A 21,963-nucleotide genomic window follows, 5' to 3' on the forward strand; every position below is an offset into this window, starting at 1 on the left:
TATATGATACAACCAGAAGGTTTTGTCAATCCTAAAGGTGCTAACAAAGTGTGCAAGCTCCAGCAATCCATCAATGGACTGGTGCAAGCATCTCGGAGTTGGAATATATGCTTTGATGAGTTGATCAAAGCATATGGTTTTATGCAGACTTTTGGAAAGGCCTGTATTTACAAGAAAGTGAGTGGGAGCACTACAGCCTTTCTGATAAGTATATGTGAATGACATATTTTTGATTGGAAATAATGTAGAATTTTCTAGAAAGCATAAAGGAGTGTTTGAAAGGTGTTTTTCAAAGAAAGACCTCAGTAAAGCTACTTACATATTGAGCATCAAGATCTATTGAGATAGATCAAGACGCTTGATACGATTTTCAATGAGTACATACCTTGACAAGATTTTGAAGTAGTTCAAAATGGAACAGTCAAAGAAAGAGTTCTTGCCTGTGTTGCAAATGTGTGAAATTGAGTAAGACTCAAATCTGGACCATCGCAGAAAATAGAAAGAGAATAAAAGTCATTCCCTATGCATCAGTCATAGGTTCTATAAAAGTATGCCATGCTATGGACCAGACCTATTGTATACTCTGCCCTGGTTTGGCAAGGGAGTACAATAGTGATCTAGGAGTAGATCACTAGACATTGGTCCAAATTATCCTTAGTGGAATAAGGATATGTTTCTCGATTATGGAGGTGACAAAAGGTTTGTCGAAAAGGGTTACGTCGATACAAGTTTTGGCACTAATCCAGATGACTCTAAGTCTTAATCTGGATACATATTGAAAGTGGGAGAAATTAGCTAGAGTAGCTCCGTGCAGAGCATTGTAGACATAGAATATTTGCAAAATACATACGGCTTTGAATGTGACAGACCCGTTGACTAAACTTTTCTCAAGAGCAAAACATGATCATACCTTAGTACTCTTTGGGTGTTAATCACATAGCGATGTGAACTAGATTATTGACTCTAGTAAACCCTTTGGGTGTTGATCACATGACGATGTGAACTATGGGTATTAGTCACATATAGAATTGAATATTGGTGTTGAATCACATGGCGATGTGAACTAGATTATTGACTCTAGTGCAAGTGGGAGACTGAAGGAATATGCCCTAGAGGCAATAATAAAGTTATTATTTATTTCCTTATATCATAATAAATGTTTATTATTCATGCTAGAATTGTATTAACCTGAAACATAATACATGTGTGAATACATAGACAAACAGAGTGTCACTAGTATGCCTTTACTTGACTAGCTCGTGAATCAAAGATGGTTAAGTTTCCTAACAATAGACATGAGTTGTCATTTGATTAACGGGATCACATCATTAGGAGAATGATGTGATTGACTTGACCCATTCCGTTAGCTTAGCACTTGATCGTTTAGTATGTTGCTATTGCTTTCTTCATGACTTATACATGTTCCTATGACTATGAGATTATGTAACTCCCGTTTACCGGAGGAACACTTTGTGTGCTACCAAACGTCACAACGTAACTGGATGATTATAAAGGTGCTCTACAGGTGTCTCCGAAGGTACTTGTTGAGTTGACGTATTTCGAGATTAGGATTTGTCACTCCGATTGTCGGAGAGGTATCTCTGGGCCCTCTCAGTAATGCACATCACTATAAGCCTTGCAAGCAATGTGACTAATGAGTTAGTTGCGGGATGATGCATTACATAACAAGTAAAGAGACTTGCCGGTAACGAGATTGAACTAGGTATTGAGATATCGACAATCAAATCTCGAGCAAGTAACATACCGATGACAAAGGGAACAACGTATGTTGTTATGCGGTTTGACCGATAAAGATCTTCGTAGAATATGTAGGAGCCAATATGAGCATCTAGGTTCCGCTACTGGTTATTGACCGGAAGCGTGTCTCGGTCATGTCTACATAGTTCTCGAACCGGTAGGGTCCGCACGCTTAAGGTTTTGATGACAGTCATATTATGAGTTTATGTGTTTTGATGTACCGAAGGAGTTCGGAGTCCCGGATGAGATCAGGGACATGACGAGGAGTCTCGAAATGGTCGAGACGTAAAGATCGATATATTGGACGACTATATTCGGACTTTGGAAAGGTTCCGAGTGATTCGGGTATTTATCGTAGTACCGGAGAGTTACGGGAATTCGCCGGGGAGAAGTATTGGGCCTTATTGGGCCATACGGGAAAGAGAGAGGGGCTGCCTAGGGCAGGCCCCCCCCCCCCAAGGCCTAGTCCGAGGGGCTGCGCCCCCTCCTTCCTTCCCTTCTTTCTTCCCTTTCCTTGACTCCTACTCCTACTACATGGAAGGGGGGGGGATCCTACTCCTGATGGGAGTAGGACTCCCCAGGGCGCGCCATAGTTGAGGGCCGGCCCTCCCCCTCATCTCCTTCTTTATATACGGAGGTGGGGGCACCCCATAGACACAACAATTGATCCTTAGGTCTCTTAGCCGTGTGCGGTGCCCCCCTCCACCATAGTCCTCCTCGATAATATTGTAGCGGTGCTTAGGTGAAGCTCTGCGACGGTAGAACATCAAGATCATCACCACGCCGTTGTGCTGACGGAACTCTCCCTCGACACTCGGCTGGATCGGAGTTCGAGGGACGTCATCAAGCTGAACGCGGGCTAGAACTCGGAGGTGCCGTAGTTTCGGTGCTTGATCGGTCGGGCCGTGAAGACGTACGACTACATCAACCGCGTTGTTCTAACGCTTCCGCTTTCGGTCTACGAGGGTATGTAGACGACACTCTCCCCTCTCGTTGCTATGCATCACCATAATCTTTCGTGTGCGTAGGAAGTTTTTTGAAATTACTACGTTCCCCAACATGGGCATCGAAGTCGGCTAGGCAGTCAGATAAAGAAAAGGTCGGCGCCAAATATCTCAGTGTCGGCACCCTATAATGTGGCGCCAAACTTGCAGATATAACCCTAAGCCTCACCCCCATCCCAATGATGCCCTATTCTAACCAGCCGTCGCTCCGAGCCATTTTTCTCCGTTCTTTCGCTCAATCCACCAAAAACTCTTGGATTTCCTCAATCTTGACTATGGCAACGCTCTTGGAGGTAATCTCAATCATTTGCACCTGTCATCACCAACTTATATGTCATTTAGTTATTGGATTTCTTCAATCTCATGTACACAAACTCTTGGATTGCTTGCAATGTTGTCATGTAGTAGCACATGTATGGGGCATTAACTATGGGGTTGGTTAAGATTTCTTGTTTTGCCATGAACTTTCTGCAGGTTACTTTTTTTCGAACCCTAGTTATAGAAAAATAAGATACATATGTGGTTGTTTTAGGATTTAGGTTTATTGCAAATTACTTATGTTGAGTAATTATTTATATATAAATCATGCAAATGGAAAGCCTAATTAGAATGTAGGTGTACAATGTATTTGTTATGGGGATTGAGCAATTAACATGTAATTGTACATTTTTTCATATTATTATGCTTTAATGTTTCATTTATGTTTGGTAGCGACGGAAGATGACTCGGCAGGAATTGCGCGTATCATGCAAAGATGCTCCGGTGCCACCAAGATATCTGGTATTGAAATGTTATTGTCACAAGCCTTTGTACATCACACAATCTATGCACCCGTCTACATCAAGCCGTCCATACTACGTATAGAGATGGCCCTGTGAGAATTTTCTTAGCACGTAATAGAGGTGTAGTTAATCTTTATTCATTATTGTCGTCTTATTTGCTGAAGTTGATGGACATGATTATTGTTACTACTACTTTTTCCAATGAATTGATGGTTCAGAGTATTATGAGGATTATCTGGTTGGTGAGTATGTGGGTATTCATTTGGGGCCATGGCCGACACACACGTGGAAGCGCCTTATCCATCCACCTCCATCTCCACCCATGATTTGGGCAGTAAACCAAACCACTCCCAAGGTGCCTCTATTGGTTATGTGTGAGAATTGCCAAGATATGACATGGTTGTGTCCTCTTTACGGGCATGACACTTTGGAAGAGTCTCGGAAGGTTTTGGATGAAGAAAAACATATTGAAAAAAGAGGCTTTGTGAGGAGTACCAGAAGATAGATGTTGAAGAAGGGTGAAACGGTGGCATTTGGAGGAAGAGTTAGAGGGTGGACGAAAGAAGAGGGGTGTGGAAGCCAAAAGACTTAAAAATAAGCATTTTGGGCATGAGAAGAGAAGAGGCAGAAAGAGGAAGATGAAAAAAAGAATTGGTTGGCTAAAGCATAATCGCCATTTCACCTTCATGGATGATGTTATTATGGTTGTACTAGACTTGTCTATAGTGATGGACTTATTGCTAGACCGGATTGTTGTAAATTGTCATCGATGGACCAATATGACTTTCTATTAGATGGCAACGTGGTAGTTTGTTATGGGTGAACTAGTGGATCATAGGGCATGCCATTGCATTACCATAGTGAAAACTATCCAGACAAAATACAGTGATTGGTGCTCGAGAAATGTAAACAGTACACTCATATGAAAATACGATACTAGAGCGCTTTTTAGCCCAATGGTATTTTCCGTAGAAAATCTTTTTAGCACACCATGCCTTATACTCTTCTTACCATGCCCTCATACTATGTATGTTCTAGTTGTGATTTGCCTAGTGGTCCTTTCCGTTGGCCATCTTTTTATAACACCATGCCTAGTACTATCTTTTGTAGGTTTCTTTGTTGTCCCTTTTCCTTTTCACATCGAACCGCTTAGCCTGTTGATTCTCCACGTATGTTCCCATACCAGTAGAGTTTGAACTGGCATTGGTTTTCTAGCCAGCATTGTGTGGCACATCGGGCCCCTTTCTATTTAAGAAGAACCAATTTAGTTTTAGTTTTGTATTTACCTGTGTAGTTGGTGAAGAAGGCACTTATTAAATTCGACATGGGGCCCGTGGTGTGGTCGCATACAAACTAACATCATGCAAGATATCCACTGGATTTGATCTTGTCTTCATCTGCAGTGTAGCAAGCCTTCACAGCACAATCACAGTTGATAGATTAACGGACATGAAAAATCTAGCTCTTCTGTTAGTCGCATATCTGGCGGCATGAATGAACCACTCAGAGGACCTACGAGTTCAAGTGCTTTCTATTTTCCTTTCGCACTCCTCGAAGATGATCCTGCATTGTCCATTATGTGTGTGTGTGTGTGGTAGTGAAAGACTTGCTTGGCTGTAGTGAAGAAACCCCACACCCGATGCTATTTATGGAGGATAGTTGGATGCAAGCAGCAGAACTAAAGTAAATTGAATACAATAGCTACATTCACAAAATGATATATTATTCTATGCTTTATTATCATGGAAATATAGAAGAGTTGGGAATAGTGCTCTAGATATATCGTGAAGGACCATAGATTGTGGTAAAGGAGCACCAGGGGTACATGACCACAAAGCTAGGACTCCCCACCAAGTGCTCTAATATGAGCTTTCAAATTTTCTATCTTAAAATCACTGGTCGGTAATGAGGACGCGTGCTTCAACTGTAAACGAATTGTTTCACCACTTCTAGAATCCACATTGCATGTTACTCTATCACTATTTTAAGCAACATTAGTACTAAGTAAGTGCATGAACTAGCTCCCTTCTTGGCACTGCATGCCATTTGTGTCCTACCGAGTGGAGTGGTGGTGGTGGGCAAGATCGATTGGCATTGCGCCTTCAGTTGAAGCTGTCGTGCTCAAAAGAAGGGGAGCCCCAGGAATAGCGTGTGACTAGTGAGTACAGAGAGCAGGATTGCTATTTTGGGAAGAATATTAAAGGTGTGTGCTTCGCTGGTGGTGTGTGAGGAGTTTTTCTTTGATGGCACCATGGAACAGCTTGTGGGCCGGCAGGGCCGCCATTGCCGGTGGCAACGCCTACCGCGACATGCCGGTCATTGTCAAGATGGAGAATCCCAACTGGTCTATTTCGGAGATCAACAGTGACGATGACAACAGCGAGGACTTCTTGGCCCGAGTAGGCGGGCAAAGGCGGAGGGTGAAGAACACAAAGCAGATCACATGGGTGTTTCGTCTCAAGGCCCACCGTGCCGCCGGTTGCCTGTCGTGGCTCACATCCGCCGCGTTCGCGCTGGGCGGCGCTACACGCCGCCGTGTTGTGGCTGGCCGGACGGACTCCAACGCTACTGATGGGGAATGCAAGGATGTGGAAGAATGGGCCCCTGCTTCGAGGCGGTCTCGGTTCTACACGCTCATCAAGGCCTGCCTCATGATGTTCGTCTGTCTCCTTATTGTCGAGCTCGCCGCCTACTCCAACGGGAAGGGGAACCTTGCCGTCTTCATTAATTCTTTCAACACGTCATGGATACGCTTTCGTGCCGCCTACATTGCCCCACCGCTCCAGCTCCTCGCCAACGCATGTGTGGTGCTCTTCCTAGTCCAGAGTGCCGACCGCGTCTTCCAGAGCCTCGGTTGCTTCTACATTCTCGTCAAACGCATCAAGCCTAAGCCCCTCTTTCTAGCATTGTCTGATGCAGAGGACCCCGATGCCGGCTATTACCCCATGGTGCTCGTACAAATACCAATGTGCAACGAGAAAGAGGTTTGCACCACTGCCACCACCTACAATTGCCCCTACAGTTTTAGTAGATTCAAAAAAATTATCATGATGGCTATCTCTTGTTCTATTTAGGTGTATCGGCAGTCGATTGCAGCAGTCTGCAATTTAGATTGGCCGAGGTCCAACTTTCTTGTGCAGGTGCTGGACGACTCCGATGACGTGACAACACAGGCATTGATCAAAGATGAGGTGGAGAAGTGGAGGCACAGTGGTGCACACATTGTGTACCGCCATCGTGTCCTTAGGGAGGGCTACAAGGCAGGTAACCTCAAGTCGGCGATGAGTTGCAGCTATGTGAAGGACTACGAGTATGTCGCCATCTTTGATGCCGACTTCCAGCCATACCCCGATTTCTTGAAGCGCACCGTGCCGCATTTTAAGGTGGAATTCAACTCTTGAATTATGTGAACGTATAGATTTTAGTGATTCTAGATTATGAACTCTTTCATTGGGTGGGTTCAGGACAACGAGGATCTGGGTCTTGTCCAAGCCAGATGGTCATTTGTTAACAAGGATGAGAACCTATTGACGCGGTTGCAGAACATTAACCTATGCTTCCACTTTGAGGTGGAGCAACAGGTGAATGGTGTGTTCATCAACTTCTTTGGGTTCAATGGCACAGCTGGGGTGTGGAGGATCAAGGCTGTGGAGGACTCAGGAGGGTGGATGGAACGAACAACGGTGGAAGACATGGACATTGCTGTTCGTGCACACCTAAAGGGCTGGAAGTTTGTCTTTCTGAATGATGTTGAGGTGCATCTTGTGCCTAATTACTCATGGATTGCATTATTACATCATTGCTATGGTAGATTAAATATCTTATGATATATCTTATGCTAATTTGTGTGTTATCTCTGGGCAGTGCCAATGCGAATTACCAGAGACGTACGAGGCTTACCGAAAGCAACAACACCGGTGGCATTCGGGGCCGATGCAATTGTTTAGGCTATGCTTGCCAGATATCATTAGATGCAAGGTATTGCAAGTGCTCTTTTCCTGCTTTAAAATCTAGTTCAGAATTTTTGAGATAGTTATACGTTGTGATTAGAAATGCTACCAACATCGTAATATGTTTTATTGCTTGTGACATTTGTAGATACTTCTTTGTCTAGACTTTTGTTTACATACTTATGATATTAGGTGCATTTGTGTGTTGCTTAAGGTTCTTTTCTTGAATACATATATGGAATTCATGTCATTGTATATGCTGCTCACTCAAGGTTTTTGTTTTTAATTATGTCGGCTATCCGTTAACTTTGGATAACATTATTATTTTTCAAAGATAGCAATGTACTGCTCTAATGGTAGCTAATTTTGTTATGGCAGATTGTCTTTTGGAAGAAGGCCAACCTGATATTCCTTTTCTTCTTGCTACGCAAGCTCATCTTGCCTTTTTATTCCTTCACACTCTTCTGCATCATCCTCCCAATGACAATGTTTGTGCCTGAAGCTGAGCTTCCCGATTGGGTCGTCTGTTACATCCCTGTGCTGATGTCATTCCTAAACATTGCCCCTGCACCGAAATCGTTCCCATTTATCATCCCATACCTGCTCTTTGAGAACACCATGTCTGTTACCAAGTTCAATGCCATGATCTCCGGACTGTTCCAGCTAGGAAGCACATATGAGTGGGTCGTCACCAAGAAGTCTGGCCGATCATTGGAGGGTGATCTCATTTCCTTGGCGCCCAAGGGGTTGAAGCAACTAAAATATGGCTCAGTGCCAGCCATCAATGTAGCAATCAAGGAGAAATTGAAGGCCAAAAAGGAATCCAAGAAGTACAACCGAATATATAAGAAGGAGCTTGCTATGTCACTACTCCTCCTGTCCGCCGCCATTCGCAGCTTACTATCAAAGCAAGGGATTCACTTCTATTTCCTATTGTTCCAAGGCATCTCCTTTTTGCTGGTGGGACTCGATCTCATAGGTCAGGACATCAAATAAATCAACCATAGCATGGACATAGAAAGTAATTTGTCACTAAACTTGCAATATGTGGGGTCGTGGATGTTGTTGTACCTTCCATCGTCCGAGGGGCGTAGGAGCTAGGACCCCGAAGCGAACATGTGGCATGGTAGTCAAAGGATTCTTACAACAGCGTATGTATGTCATGTGTAGATATATATTAGATCAGTCATCTTGTTGATCTGTGAATCTGCCTAACTGTTTCTGGTCAATCACATTCTTTTGTACCATGTTGTTCTAGATGATGTTAAGGTCAGAATTATATCATAGTTCTAAATCCCCTACAGAAATGATTTCCCGACCTTGTTTCAGTTGTGTTGATCGATGCATCTGTTAGTACCCATCCCGTTTGACTCATCAAAAGCTTGCTACATTTCTGCATCATCTCAAATTTCCACTCTAAAAAGTAGTTGCATGACTAGAACTGACGAGTAATTCCGTCTCATACAATTTGAAGTTTTGACCGGTTTCAAAAAAGGAGAAGTCAGCAAGGGGAAATATATTAATATTAAGATGATACCATATACACCCGACCTATGGGACAACACAATATTACGACCTCGTCGAGACATCGAGGATGCACACAACTAAAAAGGGCCGACAAAACCAAGGCCTTGCAACATAAAAGCAGTGCGGACTAGGGACCAAACCAGGCCACGACCCGTCCTTGTGTTTATATTTTTCCTAGAATTGGTCCGAATTTGGCTCCAAAGCCACATATGGGCTGTTGTGCAAGCTGTCGGCCCATCCTCGGCCAGCTCTACGATTTCCATCATGTTATGCCACCGCTTTAGTGCCACTATTATTTCTCAAAAAAAAAAGAGTGGCGCTATTGAGGGATTCAACCACCATCGGGTATGCTCTTAGGACAAAAGATAAGGGTCTGTTTGGTTCCAAATAAGTCACCAACTTATAAGTTGAAAAGTGAAAAAAGTGACATATTTTGCCAAACAGGCCCAACTTATAAGTCACCCCAACTTATAAGTCATAAGTTGCTCCATCCCAACTTAAACTTATAAGTCACCCCCTTTGCGTGGGTCCCACCACATGCATGATGTGGATTGATGTGGGAATGTGTGTCAAGTGACTTATAATTTAGGTGACAAAACCAAACAAACGTGACTTATAAGTCACTGGTTTAAGTCACCTGACTTATAAATTGATGACTTATTTGGAACCAAACATGCCCTAAGTCTTTAGCTTAGGGGCAGACAATTAAATAAGTAGAAGATCGTAAGTACAAGCTACCTAAAAGGATTCCTGACCGGATATAGTGGCTTTAATATAATGACTGCTATATACTAGTCCACCATATATGCTAGAACATGGCAGTAGTTACAAGGCACCATTACCACGCAACTTTACAAAATTCATCATGCCCCTAAAACGACTCTGCAAAATATTCATGCTTCAGACCTTCAGTATTTCTACACAAAGGATGTACCGCTGTTCAGTGATCACCTTAAAGTTTAACCCGGCAAAAGCATACGTACAACATATACAATTTAATAATCCTAACCTAGTACTGCATGCAACTATGTGTATTAGGAAAAATAATTGTCGACGTTGTCGGCCATCATGGCAAATACACGGATTGCTTTAAATAATATAAGTATATCTTGAGAGAATTGCACACATTTATTCCAAGTAAACTGCCGTGAAAGGGAACTACTATTGTTTATGTTTAGCAATCACACGCGGATCAAGAGAAGATGCAGCCGAGCAAGCAAAGATGAGCTAGCGCGTATATATCCTTTCCCGACATAGTTTGTGTGCGCGCCGCTTTTCCATGCGCCATCTACACGGCTACTAATTTCAAGTTTCCAAACCAACCGCCATTGCTTATCTACTCACGCCGAAAAAGTGTAAATAATTTAACATATCCTACAAAAAAAGTGGGTGAGATAGCACATCCGTTTGTCCTGGCCGAAATAATAAATATAATATATTAAGCTTAATATTTCTTTGACTTGGTCTGCTATTTTAGCTACGCACCTACCTAGCGAGGGGGCGTGTTTCTATTTTCTACGTTGCCCATTTTTGTGGTTACTATAGAAATAAACATTTTGGCAAACGATATATAATTGGACTATTTCAAGGTATAAATTTGGAAAATAAAAGGGTTGACATTTGCCGAAATGTCTATCGTGTGGGCATGATCGACTCACATCATGTGCCAACTTGGGGGTCTGCTAAAACGTGCGCGCCCGTGCACATTTGATTTTCCTGATTAGGAAAGATTCGCGTGGGGGGATTAAATAACGGGCCCCACAATTAAATTGGGGAAGAAAAATTAATTACTGGGCGGTAGTTGAAAATCAGGGATCATGGTTCCCTGGAGTACGATCACTCGCGAAATAGTTTTTCCGCCAACTTGCGGGTCCCACTTTTACAGTTTGATTTATAATTCACCTTGTGATTCTTCCTCAGGTATCATGTCTTTCCCGGCCGCTTCCAATCTAGGAACCACTATGTGCGTCCTCCTCATGGTGGTTGCTTGTCGCCAGAGCTGTCATGCTCGTGTCTCGCACTCCGTTCTCCCCCATCAAGTTCTGTGTTGTCGTTGAAGACCATCAATCAGGAGAAGCTCCATGTTGGTGTTTTTGCATCTGGTGACCCATCAGATGCCCCACCAACCAAGCCAGAGGAGGCGTCGTCATAGTCGTATTGTTGTCATCGCCGTCCAGACTTGAACGAACCTAAGCAACTTACCCACAACCGCGAGGGCCAACGATGGTGGAGGAGAAATGGAGGCAAACCAACTCAAGGGCACGCTAGCGTTGGAGAAAAACATCCCCCTCAACCGTATTTAAATGGATGACTAGGGTGGCGATGGGCTAAAGGGACATGCAGTGGCGGAGGACCCGGTTGGACAAGGGTTGGTGGCCGCCCTACCTTGATTTGTTCGGTGCAGGCAGGGTGCAAGGCGGCGCATCGGCGATGGTGTTACCAGTGGCGAGTGACCAAAGCCCGCCCTACCTCAACTTTTGTATGTCCTCCGCCACCTAGGCGGGGTGGCGAAGTAACACGTTAGTGATGCCACGTGGGTGGCACAATTAGATGACCGGTTTACACTTGACAAAAGAGGCGCTGTCGCTGGATGTGGAGAAGAAGAACACGGTGGAGGTGATTTAGGCATAGGGAGAGTGTGCCGGTGGCTTTCCTTTTTCCTATTCATGAAGGGGGGCGGTCGAAACTGGGCACAGTGGTCAAAGGCAAGTCATGTGATGCGGGACACCTATGTTGATAGTATAAATTCACAAAAACAACATCTTTTTCCTTTCAATATGAACATACTCTACTGAAATTTAAAAGCATATTCAACTGAAATTGAATTCCGAATGAGGCCCCTCCCCCTTGACACCAGTTGTACTTGGGTCAGCTCCTGCCGGCAGCGGAGTACATGAAAGTGGTCTGAATTAGTCGGCGGTGCACGTCCGCGTATCATGGATCGTGGCTGACCGTAGTAAATTGGCTCTCCCCAGAAGCAGAAATTGCAGCCTGGGATGCAGCCCTTCACGTATGTAAAGGAGTAATTTCCCGACGTTCTTAAACAAGATGTGTTTTACCCCGATTTTTTCTCCCGTTGTTTAAAGTTAACCCCGGGAGGTGGGATTGCTTGCATGGATGCCCGTATACTTGTTCGATTGGTGTTTCTCCTACAAGAGTCGGAGAATGGCAGCCGACAAACCGATGCAGGAACTGAAGGAAGCCTTCCAGACTATGTTAATTTACCGTGAAGCAGAAGCTATCAACTGTGCGGCCGGCCGGCCAGGTCGCTGGATCTCGTTGCACCTAGGACCTAGCTAATCCAGACCAAGGGCAGTACGTGGTCAGGTCGGTAGCGGTTGCATGGAATTATAGGCCCGCCTGGTTAGCGTGCATTGACCTCCCGTACGCGTGTGTGCGCGCATCATATTCATATTTTTTTAGGAGGCACATCATATTCATATGTAAATATATAATCGTTCTCAGTATGCCATCATGCATTATTGTGCTGCGAAATGACTGTTGCACGGTACCAAAGGCCGGCAAATACGAAGAGCATCTTTGCAATGAGATGGAAGAAAAATGTTACGCGACACCGATGGTTCTTTGTTGGGTACCCACTGTCTCCGCATACATGTGGCTGTCGGGCTGTCGATCGATCGCGACAATTTTGTTTATACTACAAACTACATGTGTACAGAGTATTATCCAAGTGCGGTGTACGACGCAGACTCGTATTTTCTTTTAGCCCGTGAATGATCCAGGAGGTACGTTCAAGGGAATCACGTGACGCACTTCTGCCGTGCCAAGGTCGCTTTGCATGCATGGTACCCGCCAAAAAATAGAAGAAGAAGAAAGATGTGGTACCCTAAAAAAAAAAGAAAGATGTGGTGCACATTTGCGAAGCGGGTCTCGTCACATGGTGGTTAGGGATGGCACCCACAGGGTATGGATATGGGTGGAGCCTTCCCATACCCTTACCCGTCTCTCCTGAGCTTACCCATTACCCTTACCCATACCTGTTAGCGGGTACAACTTTTCTCCATACCCGCTACCCGGCAGGGTAGAAGGGTACCCGCGGGTAAAATTACCCATGTTTGTGAAACATCAATTTAACAACTCATAATCATAAACAGGAACATATAAGCATAATTACAACAATAGATTATAACAACAACACATACTTACAAACAACAACACATTTAATAAACAACGTCACTTTCTCGTAAATAACAATACATCAAAACAACATCACATAGTCATAGATAACAACACGTAGTCATACATTCATACATTTTGAGTTCACAAATTCATGATAAAGTGTAGGTTGTAGAGATAATTTTGAGATCACATAGATTTTATATGGGTACATGGGTATGCGGGTACGGGTTATATGATCCCGTACCCGTACCCGCTCTACCCGATGGGTTTCAGATTTCCCTATTTATATACCCATGGGTAACTTTTTGTCCCATACCCTTACCCTAATAGGGTTTTTACCCACAGGGTACGTGGTAATGGGTACCCATTGCCATCCCTAATGGTGGTGCTTATTAGTTTCTCCAGACAGACAAATCGGGCGCCATCAATGTGTACGCCCGAGTGCTACACGCCGAAGCAACACGATACTCAGAAATGATTTATTTCCATTTTTATCCGTCACGTCTTTTTTTAGTGGAAACAAGCAGAAGCAACCCCCTAATAAAATAAACAGGCAGGAGCAACCCCTAAAAAAAACAAGCAGAAGCAAGCGATATCTGCCGTGTAAATGATTTATTTCCATATCTACACGCAGTTGTAATTAAGCAGAAGCAAAGCGATATCTGCAGCATAAATGAATGCATTATTTCCATTTTGTATCCGCAGTTATAACAGAGCATGCAGAAGCGACCGATATCTGCAGCATAAATGAATTATTTCCATATTTAACCGCACTTATAATCAAGCAGAAGCGACCGGTATCCGCAGCATATAAACTGGATTTATTTCCATATTTAAGCGCAGTTATAAACAAGCAGAAGCAAGCGATATCTCTAACATAAACGATTCATTTCCATTTTTTATCCGCAGTTATAATCAAGCATCAAATCTCGTGGCTAACACCCCGGCCGGTCGCGATCCACCGTATCGTACGCACCTAAGGGAGGCTGATACGTGTATAAATGGTTCATTTCCATATTTAGACGACCAAAAAAAAAGCACAGCCCGATTCTATCGAACCATCACCGCCGAGCGAAGACGGATCCTTGCGGCGTGGCACGCCCTGGCGTCGGCCGATCGTCCATCTCGACGGATTTGGTGGTCTGAACGTAACCGCCGCAGCCCGGCGAGGGAGGCGACGCAGTCGGCCGCACGCACGCATGCACGTACAGGCGCGGCGCACGCGCATCTGCATGCAGTCGTGCGGTTTGGTGGCTTGCCGTTGATATGGCAGGCGCACGCCTCCCACCCCGCACGTAATCTATCCTTCGGCAGTTTGCAGCACTCGCGCGCATTGCCTTCCTTCCCTCCCTCCTGAACCTTTTTCCTATATAAAGAGACCAGCCCCCCACGGACATCAGGAGATTACAACAGCAGCTACGATCGGCTACTGCGCACCGATCGATCTCAGAGTCCACGAGGCATTAGCTAGAACTAGAGGAGGGCAGAGCTCAGGGATAGAGTTCAGATAGAGAGGGAGGGAGATCTCCTCGACGATCCGTCGAACATGTATCATGGTGGCCAGAGCATGTCTCCTGCTGCGACCGGCGGTCGTGGCGGCACGGCCAGGAAGGTTGCGCCATGGATCCTCGCCTGCGGCTTCCTGCTCTGCTCATCGGTCCTTTTCCTAGGTGAGTCAATTCAGCCGACGAACCATCGTCCACCTGTACTGCAATTTCTCCTTCTTCTATTCGATTCCTTGAGCTCGATCGTTGATGAACATACTCGCCTGCCTCTTCCTCATACAGTCATACGCAAGTACGTAAGGTCGTCCGCTAGATCGCATCCGGGTGAATCCAGTCAGAGTCAGTCATCAGCTCGATCGCCTGTATTTTCTTCTGATTTCAGTCTGCAGACGCATGTTCAATTTTCGTGAAGAAATTACCACGGCTCGTGTTTCCTTCTTCCTTTCCTGTTTTGGCACCATGAATGCCCCAATCTGTTGTCCAACATGCCTGAATTTTCCTTTCTATGCACCCAACCCAAGCCGGTGGTTATATGTCTGACTAGTTAGGTTGTAGACGCACGTTCACTTTTTTGGAAGAAATTACTACTCCCTAGACTCGTGTTTCCTTGCTCCTTTCCTGTTCTGGCATGAATGTCCCACCCTGATCTTCACATGCCTGAATTTTCCTTTCTATACACCCAAAATATAGAACCAAACCGGTTATGTGTCGACCAGTGACTAGCTGGTTATTTTGCGGTTAATTTCTTTGCGGTTTATTATCTTCTCGTTTCGATCGAGTTTGCACCCTGGTTAGGATAAAGGATTTCTGTTTATTGGAGGGAGGGGAGAGGATCCTTGAGGATAAAGATGGCGCCAACGGCCAAAATGCTTGCGTCCATTAATTATGGCTTGCGGTGTAGGTAGTCAGTAGAGCCGTAGAGGCGGTGGTTGTCAGGCTTAATTATTCCTTGTGTTCCTGGTGGGGTTTCTGTAAAGAATATAATCCTGGGTAGGGTAACAACAACGCATGCATGATTGGATGATTGCGTTCATTATTATGTGGAGTATTGTATTCTATTCCATTACGGCTGGTATTTCTTTATGCAATTACATAGCGTGTTAAGCAAAAGCAATCAGTTTTAGTTAGCTATAGTCACACCTAGTTATCTCATTCGGCAAACCTTCGATTAAATTAATTGCAAACATAGTTTATACAACTGGATATGAATGATGCACCAAAATAGGTGTGCTTAGACCAGCTCTGTTCTCACCATGAATCATGCTTGCGTTGCAAACATGTCGGCCAATAGATAGTGATCACGAGTTTGGCCAGGCCTACCTAAAAGACATTATGAATCTTTGATTGTCATTTATTTTGTATTAGTAGCAGTTGCATCTCAACCCAATAGAGTATTCTGCCAATCATATTTCTGCGTGACGTCCAAAGGTAACCCTGTTTTGCGGCGATGTTTAAATCAAACGTGATTACTTGTTAATCTCATCCTAATACGACAATGAAAGAACAAAAGGCTTCTGTCTTTTTTCCCTTGCAAAGTCGTCTGGATTTGCCAATGTCAGGCAACCTAAGCCCTAAGTCAAATGTTTGTTGTACTAAATATAGCATCATTTCTATACGCAAGAAACAGTACAATGGGCAAGAAAGATTGTAGTCTTTGCTGCCAACTTGATCCCCATGCATCATCATGTATCTTATCCTTGAGCTTTCATGAACCTACTACTCAAACTTGTATATATTTACACATATCAAACAGCCTAAGCCGAAAGTCAAAGAAGGTTTATGTATACTCCTAGCTGTCAAATTGATTCCCATGCAATGCATCACTGTATATCTCATACTTGAGCTTTCATGGACCAGCTCTAGTTAGGCAGCTAAGAGATGCTATGAATCTAGATAAGACCATTAGACCATTGGTTATACGCACAACACACCCTCGACGCTACAAAATAATCTGCAATTAGTTGCAAGAAGAGTGAACATTACTGCATTAGAAAAACTCTTGGTGAAAGCGAAATGTTTGGACCATGACGCATGCATCAACTTGCCCTTTTCTTTTTTCCCAACCATGTCTCCGACTTCAACCGTGACATGGACTGATACTGTTGACACCGTGTTGAAAAAGTGTATATATCCATTGCATGCTCACCTAAAGTTGAATGGATACATGTTAGGGTTGGCCCATTTCAAGTCCTAGGTGGGAAAAATGTTACAGTAAGATTGGCTGTGTACAGACTAAACTTAGAACTTTTGCGGACACGATCAATTCTTCTCGTGTGGCAGTAGAACCGTTCCTTTTGCTAAACTAGGGTGTCAGTTCGTGTAAGCCTAGTCGTCGACCTACTCCTTAGTTCTTCGTTTGATAATTCTTCGTAAATATGATTTGAAATTGTTGAATGCAATGCTACGCAACTTACCTATTCGGGAAACATATATATCAAACTGGTTAGTTTAAACATGAATTCGAAGACGGTTAATTAAAGATTGCATCTATGCTGGTTAATTCCCTTGATGGTACGCGTGAACCATATATGATGCATGATTGCTAAATTAGTTCTGATACATGAAGAGCAACAACATTTAATAATTTTTCGGGTGCAAATGCAGGGGCTGAAGGCGCAATTGGTGTGAACTACGGCATGATCGCCAACAACCTGCCGACGCCGGACAAGGTGATCGCCATGTACAAGGCCAACAAAATCAGCTACGTCCGCCTCTTCCACCCTGACACGACCGTCCTCACCGCGCTCCGGGGCACGGGCATTGGCGTCGTCCTCGGCACGCTCAACGAGGACCTTGCCCACCTCGCCTCCGACGAGTCCTTCGCCGCCTCGTGGGTGGCCTCCTACGTCAAGCCCTTCGCCGGCGCCGTCACCTTCCGGTACATCACGGCCGGCAACGAGGTCATCCCGGGCGACCTCGGAACGCACGTCCTCCCCGCCATTAGGAACATCGAGACCGCGCTCAAGGCGGCGGGCGTCACCGGCGTCCCGGTCACAACGGCCGTGGCCACGTCAGTGCTCGGCGTGTCATACCCGCCGTCGCAGGCCGCGTTCTCCGAGGCGTCGGCGCCGGTGATGGCGCCGTTGGTGGCGTACCTGTCGTCGAAGAAGGCGCCGCTGCTGGTGAACGTGTACCCTTACTTCGCGTACGCGGCGGAGCCGGAGACGGTGCAGCTCGGGTACGCGCTGCTGGCCGGGTCGAGCGCAACGTCCAAGATCAAGGTGTCGTCGGTGACGGACGGCGGGCTGGTGTACACCAACATGTTCGACGCGATCCTGGACGCGGCGCACGCGGCGGTGGAGAAGGCCGGGGCGCAGGGGCTGGAGCTGGTGGTATCGGAGACCGGGTGGCCGTCGGGCGGCGGCGGCACGGGCGCCACCGTGGAGAACGCGGCGGCGTACAACAACAACGTGATCCGGCACGCGGCGTCGGGCGCAGGCACGCCGCGGCGGCCCGGCAAGGCCGTGGAGACGTACCTGTTCGCCATGTTCAACGAGAACCAGAAGCCCGAGGGCACGGAGCAGCACTTCGGCCTCTTCCAGCCGGACATGAGCGCCGTCTACCCCGTCGACTTTGCCGCCGGCTCCTACTGAGGACTGAACGATGACTGGGACCGTACAGCGCCGAGATTTAGTTTTACTGCTACCACACAGATTAATTCATTTACAGTTTACTCGCTCGTTTATTAGTCACAGGTTTATCACTTTACTTTACAGCAGCTCTGTACATGTGTAGTGCATGATGGTACACGGCATATATATACTACCGGTAAGAGCTCATTGCTCTTTGGTTATGACGAGTGCGTTGAATCTGATCTGTGTTGCTACTGATGCTGCCTTTGTTCAATGTACTTATTCAGTTCAATTTGCGCTCATGTGTGCTTGCCATAATATAAGAGCGTTTCAACAATATTACTAATTTATGGTGGATATTTTCAAATATTCTCAGTTGTTTGCATCATTTCGACGAGGGGTGCAAACTTCAACATTTTCCATATATGAATATAAAGAAAAATCATGTGCGCCGGGCCGGTTTCTTCAGCCCTCTGCTTAGGTTGGGTCTGTGTGTTGATCGATCCTCAATAGGGAGTCTCTTTGGTATTCTCAGCCCATCAGGGTTCAAGTTTTAGACTTGTTTTAGACTTGCATCGGTGCTCACATTTTTTTAATTTATTTCAACCTTTTTGACGACGTTCGTTTAGTGAAAGGAGACGTTTCCATCGATTACGAGGCCCCAATGATGACTTCGTAAATCTTAGGGCCTGTTTGGTTCCAAATAAGTCACCAACTTATAAGTCGAAAAGTGAAAAAATGACTTATCTTGCCAAGCAGACCCAACTTATAAGTCACCCCAACTTATAAGTCATAAGTTGCTCCACCTCAACTTAAAAATTATAAGTCACCCCTTTTGTGTGGGTCCCAGCACCTGCATGATATGGATTGGTGTGGTCAGGTGACTTATAAGTCAGATGACAATCAAACAGGCGTGACTTATAAGTCACTGGTTGGAACTAAACAGACCCTTAAAATTTTATGTCGGCTCAGTACCTCAAAGGTACTCATACGAGCAAGGTGTGTGTGCGTTCGTTCATAGGGCTGAGTGTATGTACGTGTTTGTGAGCATCTGAAGTTGTTGAATTGGTATAGTTGATTTATGCTCTAGCAAATTTTGGCAAAAGATGTAATGGGAAAATCACTAGGTTAAATCTGTAGTAACGCGCTGTTTGACAGTTTGTTACACAAGCGCGCAAAAAAAGCGACCATTGGTTTTTTATTTGGGTGCTAGGATGACAACCTTGTTTCATGAAAAATTCCAATGATGCAAGGAAGCCATATGATACTTTATGTCATGGATGTGTGTTATAATCACTAGTGGTTGGGGCGTCATCCTGTGGTGCCGCTTGAGAAGAAATTGTGCGCATGTTTACATTTCAAAAAAAAATACAGTCCTCATTTCCGTCTAAAAAATATCTTAGAAAAAAAAATCCTCACCTTCATAAGAAAAGAAGTAAAAAATAAAAAAATAAAAAATTACCACGGCAGCCTATCATCGAGTGTCACTTTGCATAACCATCCATTTAAAAAATACCAGTGGTCCTCACCTCCATGCCTCCATCTAAAAAGAAAAAATACATTTAAAAAATAATCCACGCCTTTATCTAAAAAAATTCCAAAAGATTTCTCACAGCGACCAACTAGCTTGCGACACGTGGCATAGCTGGCTGGCCACCCTTCACGCGTAGCTTAATGGGTTTACAAAGTACCAGTCGTCCTCACCTTCATCTAAAAAGAAAACAAATACATTTTAAAAACAATCCACGGCTTTATCTAAAAACAATTCAAAAGATTTCTCACATCGGCCAACTAGCTTGCGCCACGTGGCATAGCTGGTTGGCCGCCCTTCACGCGTAGCTTAATGGGTTTAATTTCGTGAACTTTAACTTTTCACACACGTTCCTTTGTTAGCAGTAATCCGGAATCTGGATAGCTTGCTGACGACGGGGAAATACATGGGAGCTCTTGGGTGCTCCACACTCCTACATGAGTATTAAATTAAAGAGTATCAAAAGTTCAAAAGAAAACCTTGAATTTGGGATGTCAAACCTGGGTGTCCAATCTACTGTCCAATCTACTCCCGTGTGAAATTTTGTGAAAAAATACCAGAAAATGTATATGTGACGAAGGAAATACAGTCTTAACTAAAATCCATCCAAACAGTTTTTCTTCTATGCATACAAATTTTTCGTCTTTTTTGCCACAGATACGTTTCCTCGTATTTATTATGAAATTTGACACAAAAGTAGATTGGACACCGAAGTTCGATATCCCAAAATCCTAAATTAATTTTCAAATTTCCCGATAATTTTTTGAACACCGATCTGAAAGTCTTGGCTGGATGGTAAGAGGACACAAGGGAACACCAATGTTACCTAGGTTCGGGTCCTCTCGAAGAGATAAAACCTTACGTCTTGCTTTTTTTGTATTGGTTGTCCATGGGGTACAGATTACAGGTTGATCTACGTCGAGATTATGTATGAATGAGTTGGCCTCTATGGTCTACACCCCTCGGTTTATATAGACACTGAGGATACCTAGGGTTACACATATCTCGGTTACATCTGAAGATAAACATGCCAAAGATTTCATTTGTGCCTTGGAGTATGTGCCAAGTCTTCGAAAGATTCCACCTTGATTCCCTCAGGGGGCTTGACGAATGTGGCCCACTGGCTGGTCATTGGGGGGGGGGTCCTCTGTCGTGGTACTAAGTCTGACAGTAAGAATAGGGGGTACGTATGAGGAGGTGTTGCGGATATAACTACTGAGTGTAAACCACCCAGGAGGGGCCGGTTCACACTCAACAATACTGAAGGCCATGAAGACAAAGAAGATGACGCTTTACTGATAAAGCTTAGAGGCCCAGAGCCCAAAGGCGGATTATGGCCCATAGTGGTAAACCGCCATAGTTGTATAACTTGTATTGTAAGTTAGGGAGGGAGAGACCAAGCCGGACACTTGTATGAGCTGGCCTCGGGACTCTGTAAACCGGTCGGGCGTCAACCTGTGTATATATAGGGACGACCCGGCGGCGGTTCAGGGACAAGAAACAACAACTCGAGAGCCAGGCATAGCGTGTTTGCTCCCTGGCAATCGAAACCTCAGTAATTCCATCACAACTAGACGTAGGCTTTTACCTTCATCGTAAGGGGCCGAACTACTATAAAACTCTCATGTCCTTTGTCCGGTTTAACCTCTCTAAGCTAACCCGTCGCGATGGCTCCACGACTAAGTCCTTTCACGAGGACATCTGACATGATAATTCCACGACAGTTGGCGCCCACCGTGGGGCTATCGCACGATGGTTTCAAGTTCTTAGAGGGCAAGTTCGAAGGGCTCAAGGGATACGCAGTGGGCCGGATGACCAAGAGTTGTCGCGGCAAACTCTACATCGACGATGCAGGTTGGGGCCCCGACGCCGGCTCAATCGAGTACGGGTACCGGGTCCCCTTCGGAGGAATTCACGTCTTCATCGGCAAGATCGGCGAACCGGGCCCTGAGCCGGACATCTGCACCGACCTCGTCGAAACGGCTCAGCGTGCGAGTCCTGCCCGGATTCAGCCCGCCATGAAGCGTGCATTCGTAGGATGTATCCATGGGATCGGATCTGAACCGGTGTCCGAAGGTGAGACGACCGCTTATTCCGTTGGTGAGTCATCCACCGGTGAAATCGAGTCCTTGTACCAAGTTCAAGGCGGCTTGTTCGAAGGGTATTCCGACCGCAACAGTATTCCAGAATTTCT

The 21,963-nt window shown here is 45.0% G+C and overlaps 2 protein-coding genes across 3 annotated transcripts; both read left to right on the plus strand.

The window, feature by feature from the left end:
• Nucleotides 1–5,618: 5,618 nt before the first annotated feature.
• On the plus strand, nt 5,619–8,741 carry LOC123094906 (putative xyloglucan glycosyltransferase 10). Its single transcript, XM_044516779.1, has 5 exons — nt 5,619–6,528; nt 6,619–6,927; nt 7,009–7,299; nt 7,409–7,522; nt 7,873–8,741. Exons 1-5 carry the CDS (start codon nt 5,788–5,790, stop codon nt 8,488–8,490), a joined length of 2,073 nt encoding a protein of 690 aa, XP_044372714.1. The 5' UTR covers nt 5,619–5,787; the 3' UTR covers nt 8,491–8,741.
• Nucleotides 8,742–14,445: 5,704 nt separating this feature from the next.
• LOC123138072 (putative glucan endo-1,3-beta-glucosidase GVI) lies at nt 14,446–18,577 on the plus strand. 2 transcript variants are annotated; one of them, XM_044557972.1, is made up of 3 exons: nt 14,446–14,831; nt 14,949–15,005; nt 17,271–18,577. In XM_044557972.1, the coding sequence occupies exons 1-3, from the start codon at nt 14,708–14,710 to the stop codon at nt 18,257–18,259; spliced, it is 1,170 nt and encodes a 389-aa protein (XP_044413907.1). In that variant the 5' UTR covers nt 14,446–14,707; the 3' UTR covers nt 18,260–18,577. The 2 variants fall into 2 exon arrangements, with proteins under 2 accessions (XP_044413907.1, XP_044413917.1); XM_044557982.1 differs by lacking the exon at nt 14,949–15,005 and having other exon boundaries at nt 14,470–14,831.
• The last annotated feature ends 3,386 nt before the right edge of the window (nt 18,578–21,963 follow it).

Source organism: Triticum aestivum, chromosome 1B (assembly GCF_018294505.1).
Source record: "Triticum aestivum cultivar Chinese Spring chromosome 1B, IWGSC CS RefSeq v2.1, whole genome shotgun sequence".
Classification (NCBI taxonomy): domain Eukaryota; kingdom Viridiplantae; phylum Streptophyta; class Magnoliopsida; order Poales; family Poaceae; genus Triticum; species Triticum aestivum.

Bases quoted from the DNA above. Each gene is read 5' to 3' on its own strand.
- LOC123094906 (XM_044516779.1), top strand. From the start codon at position 5,788: ATGGCACCATGGAACAGCTTGTGGGCCGGCAGGGCCGCCATTGCCGGT. The intron at 7,300-7,408 runs GTGCATCTTGTG...ATCTCTGGGCAG, and splicing joins TCTTTCTGAATGATGTTGAG to TGCCAATGCGAATTACCAGA. The intron at 7,523-7,872 runs GTATTGCAAGTG...TTGTTATGGCAG, and splicing joins CAGATATCATTAGATGCAAG to ATTGTCTTTTGGAAGAAGGC.
- LOC123138072 (XM_044557972.1), top strand. From the start codon at position 14,708: ATGTATCATGGTGGCCAGAGCATGTCTCCTGCTGCGACCGGCGGTCGT. The intron at 14,832-14,948 runs GTGAGTCAATTC...TTCCTCATACAG, and splicing joins CTCATCGGTCCTTTTCCTAG to TCATACGCAAGTACGTAAGG. The intron at 15,006-17,270 runs GTCAGTCATCAG...GTGCAAATGCAG, and splicing joins TCCGGGTGAATCCAGTCAGA to GGGCTGAAGGCGCAATTGGT.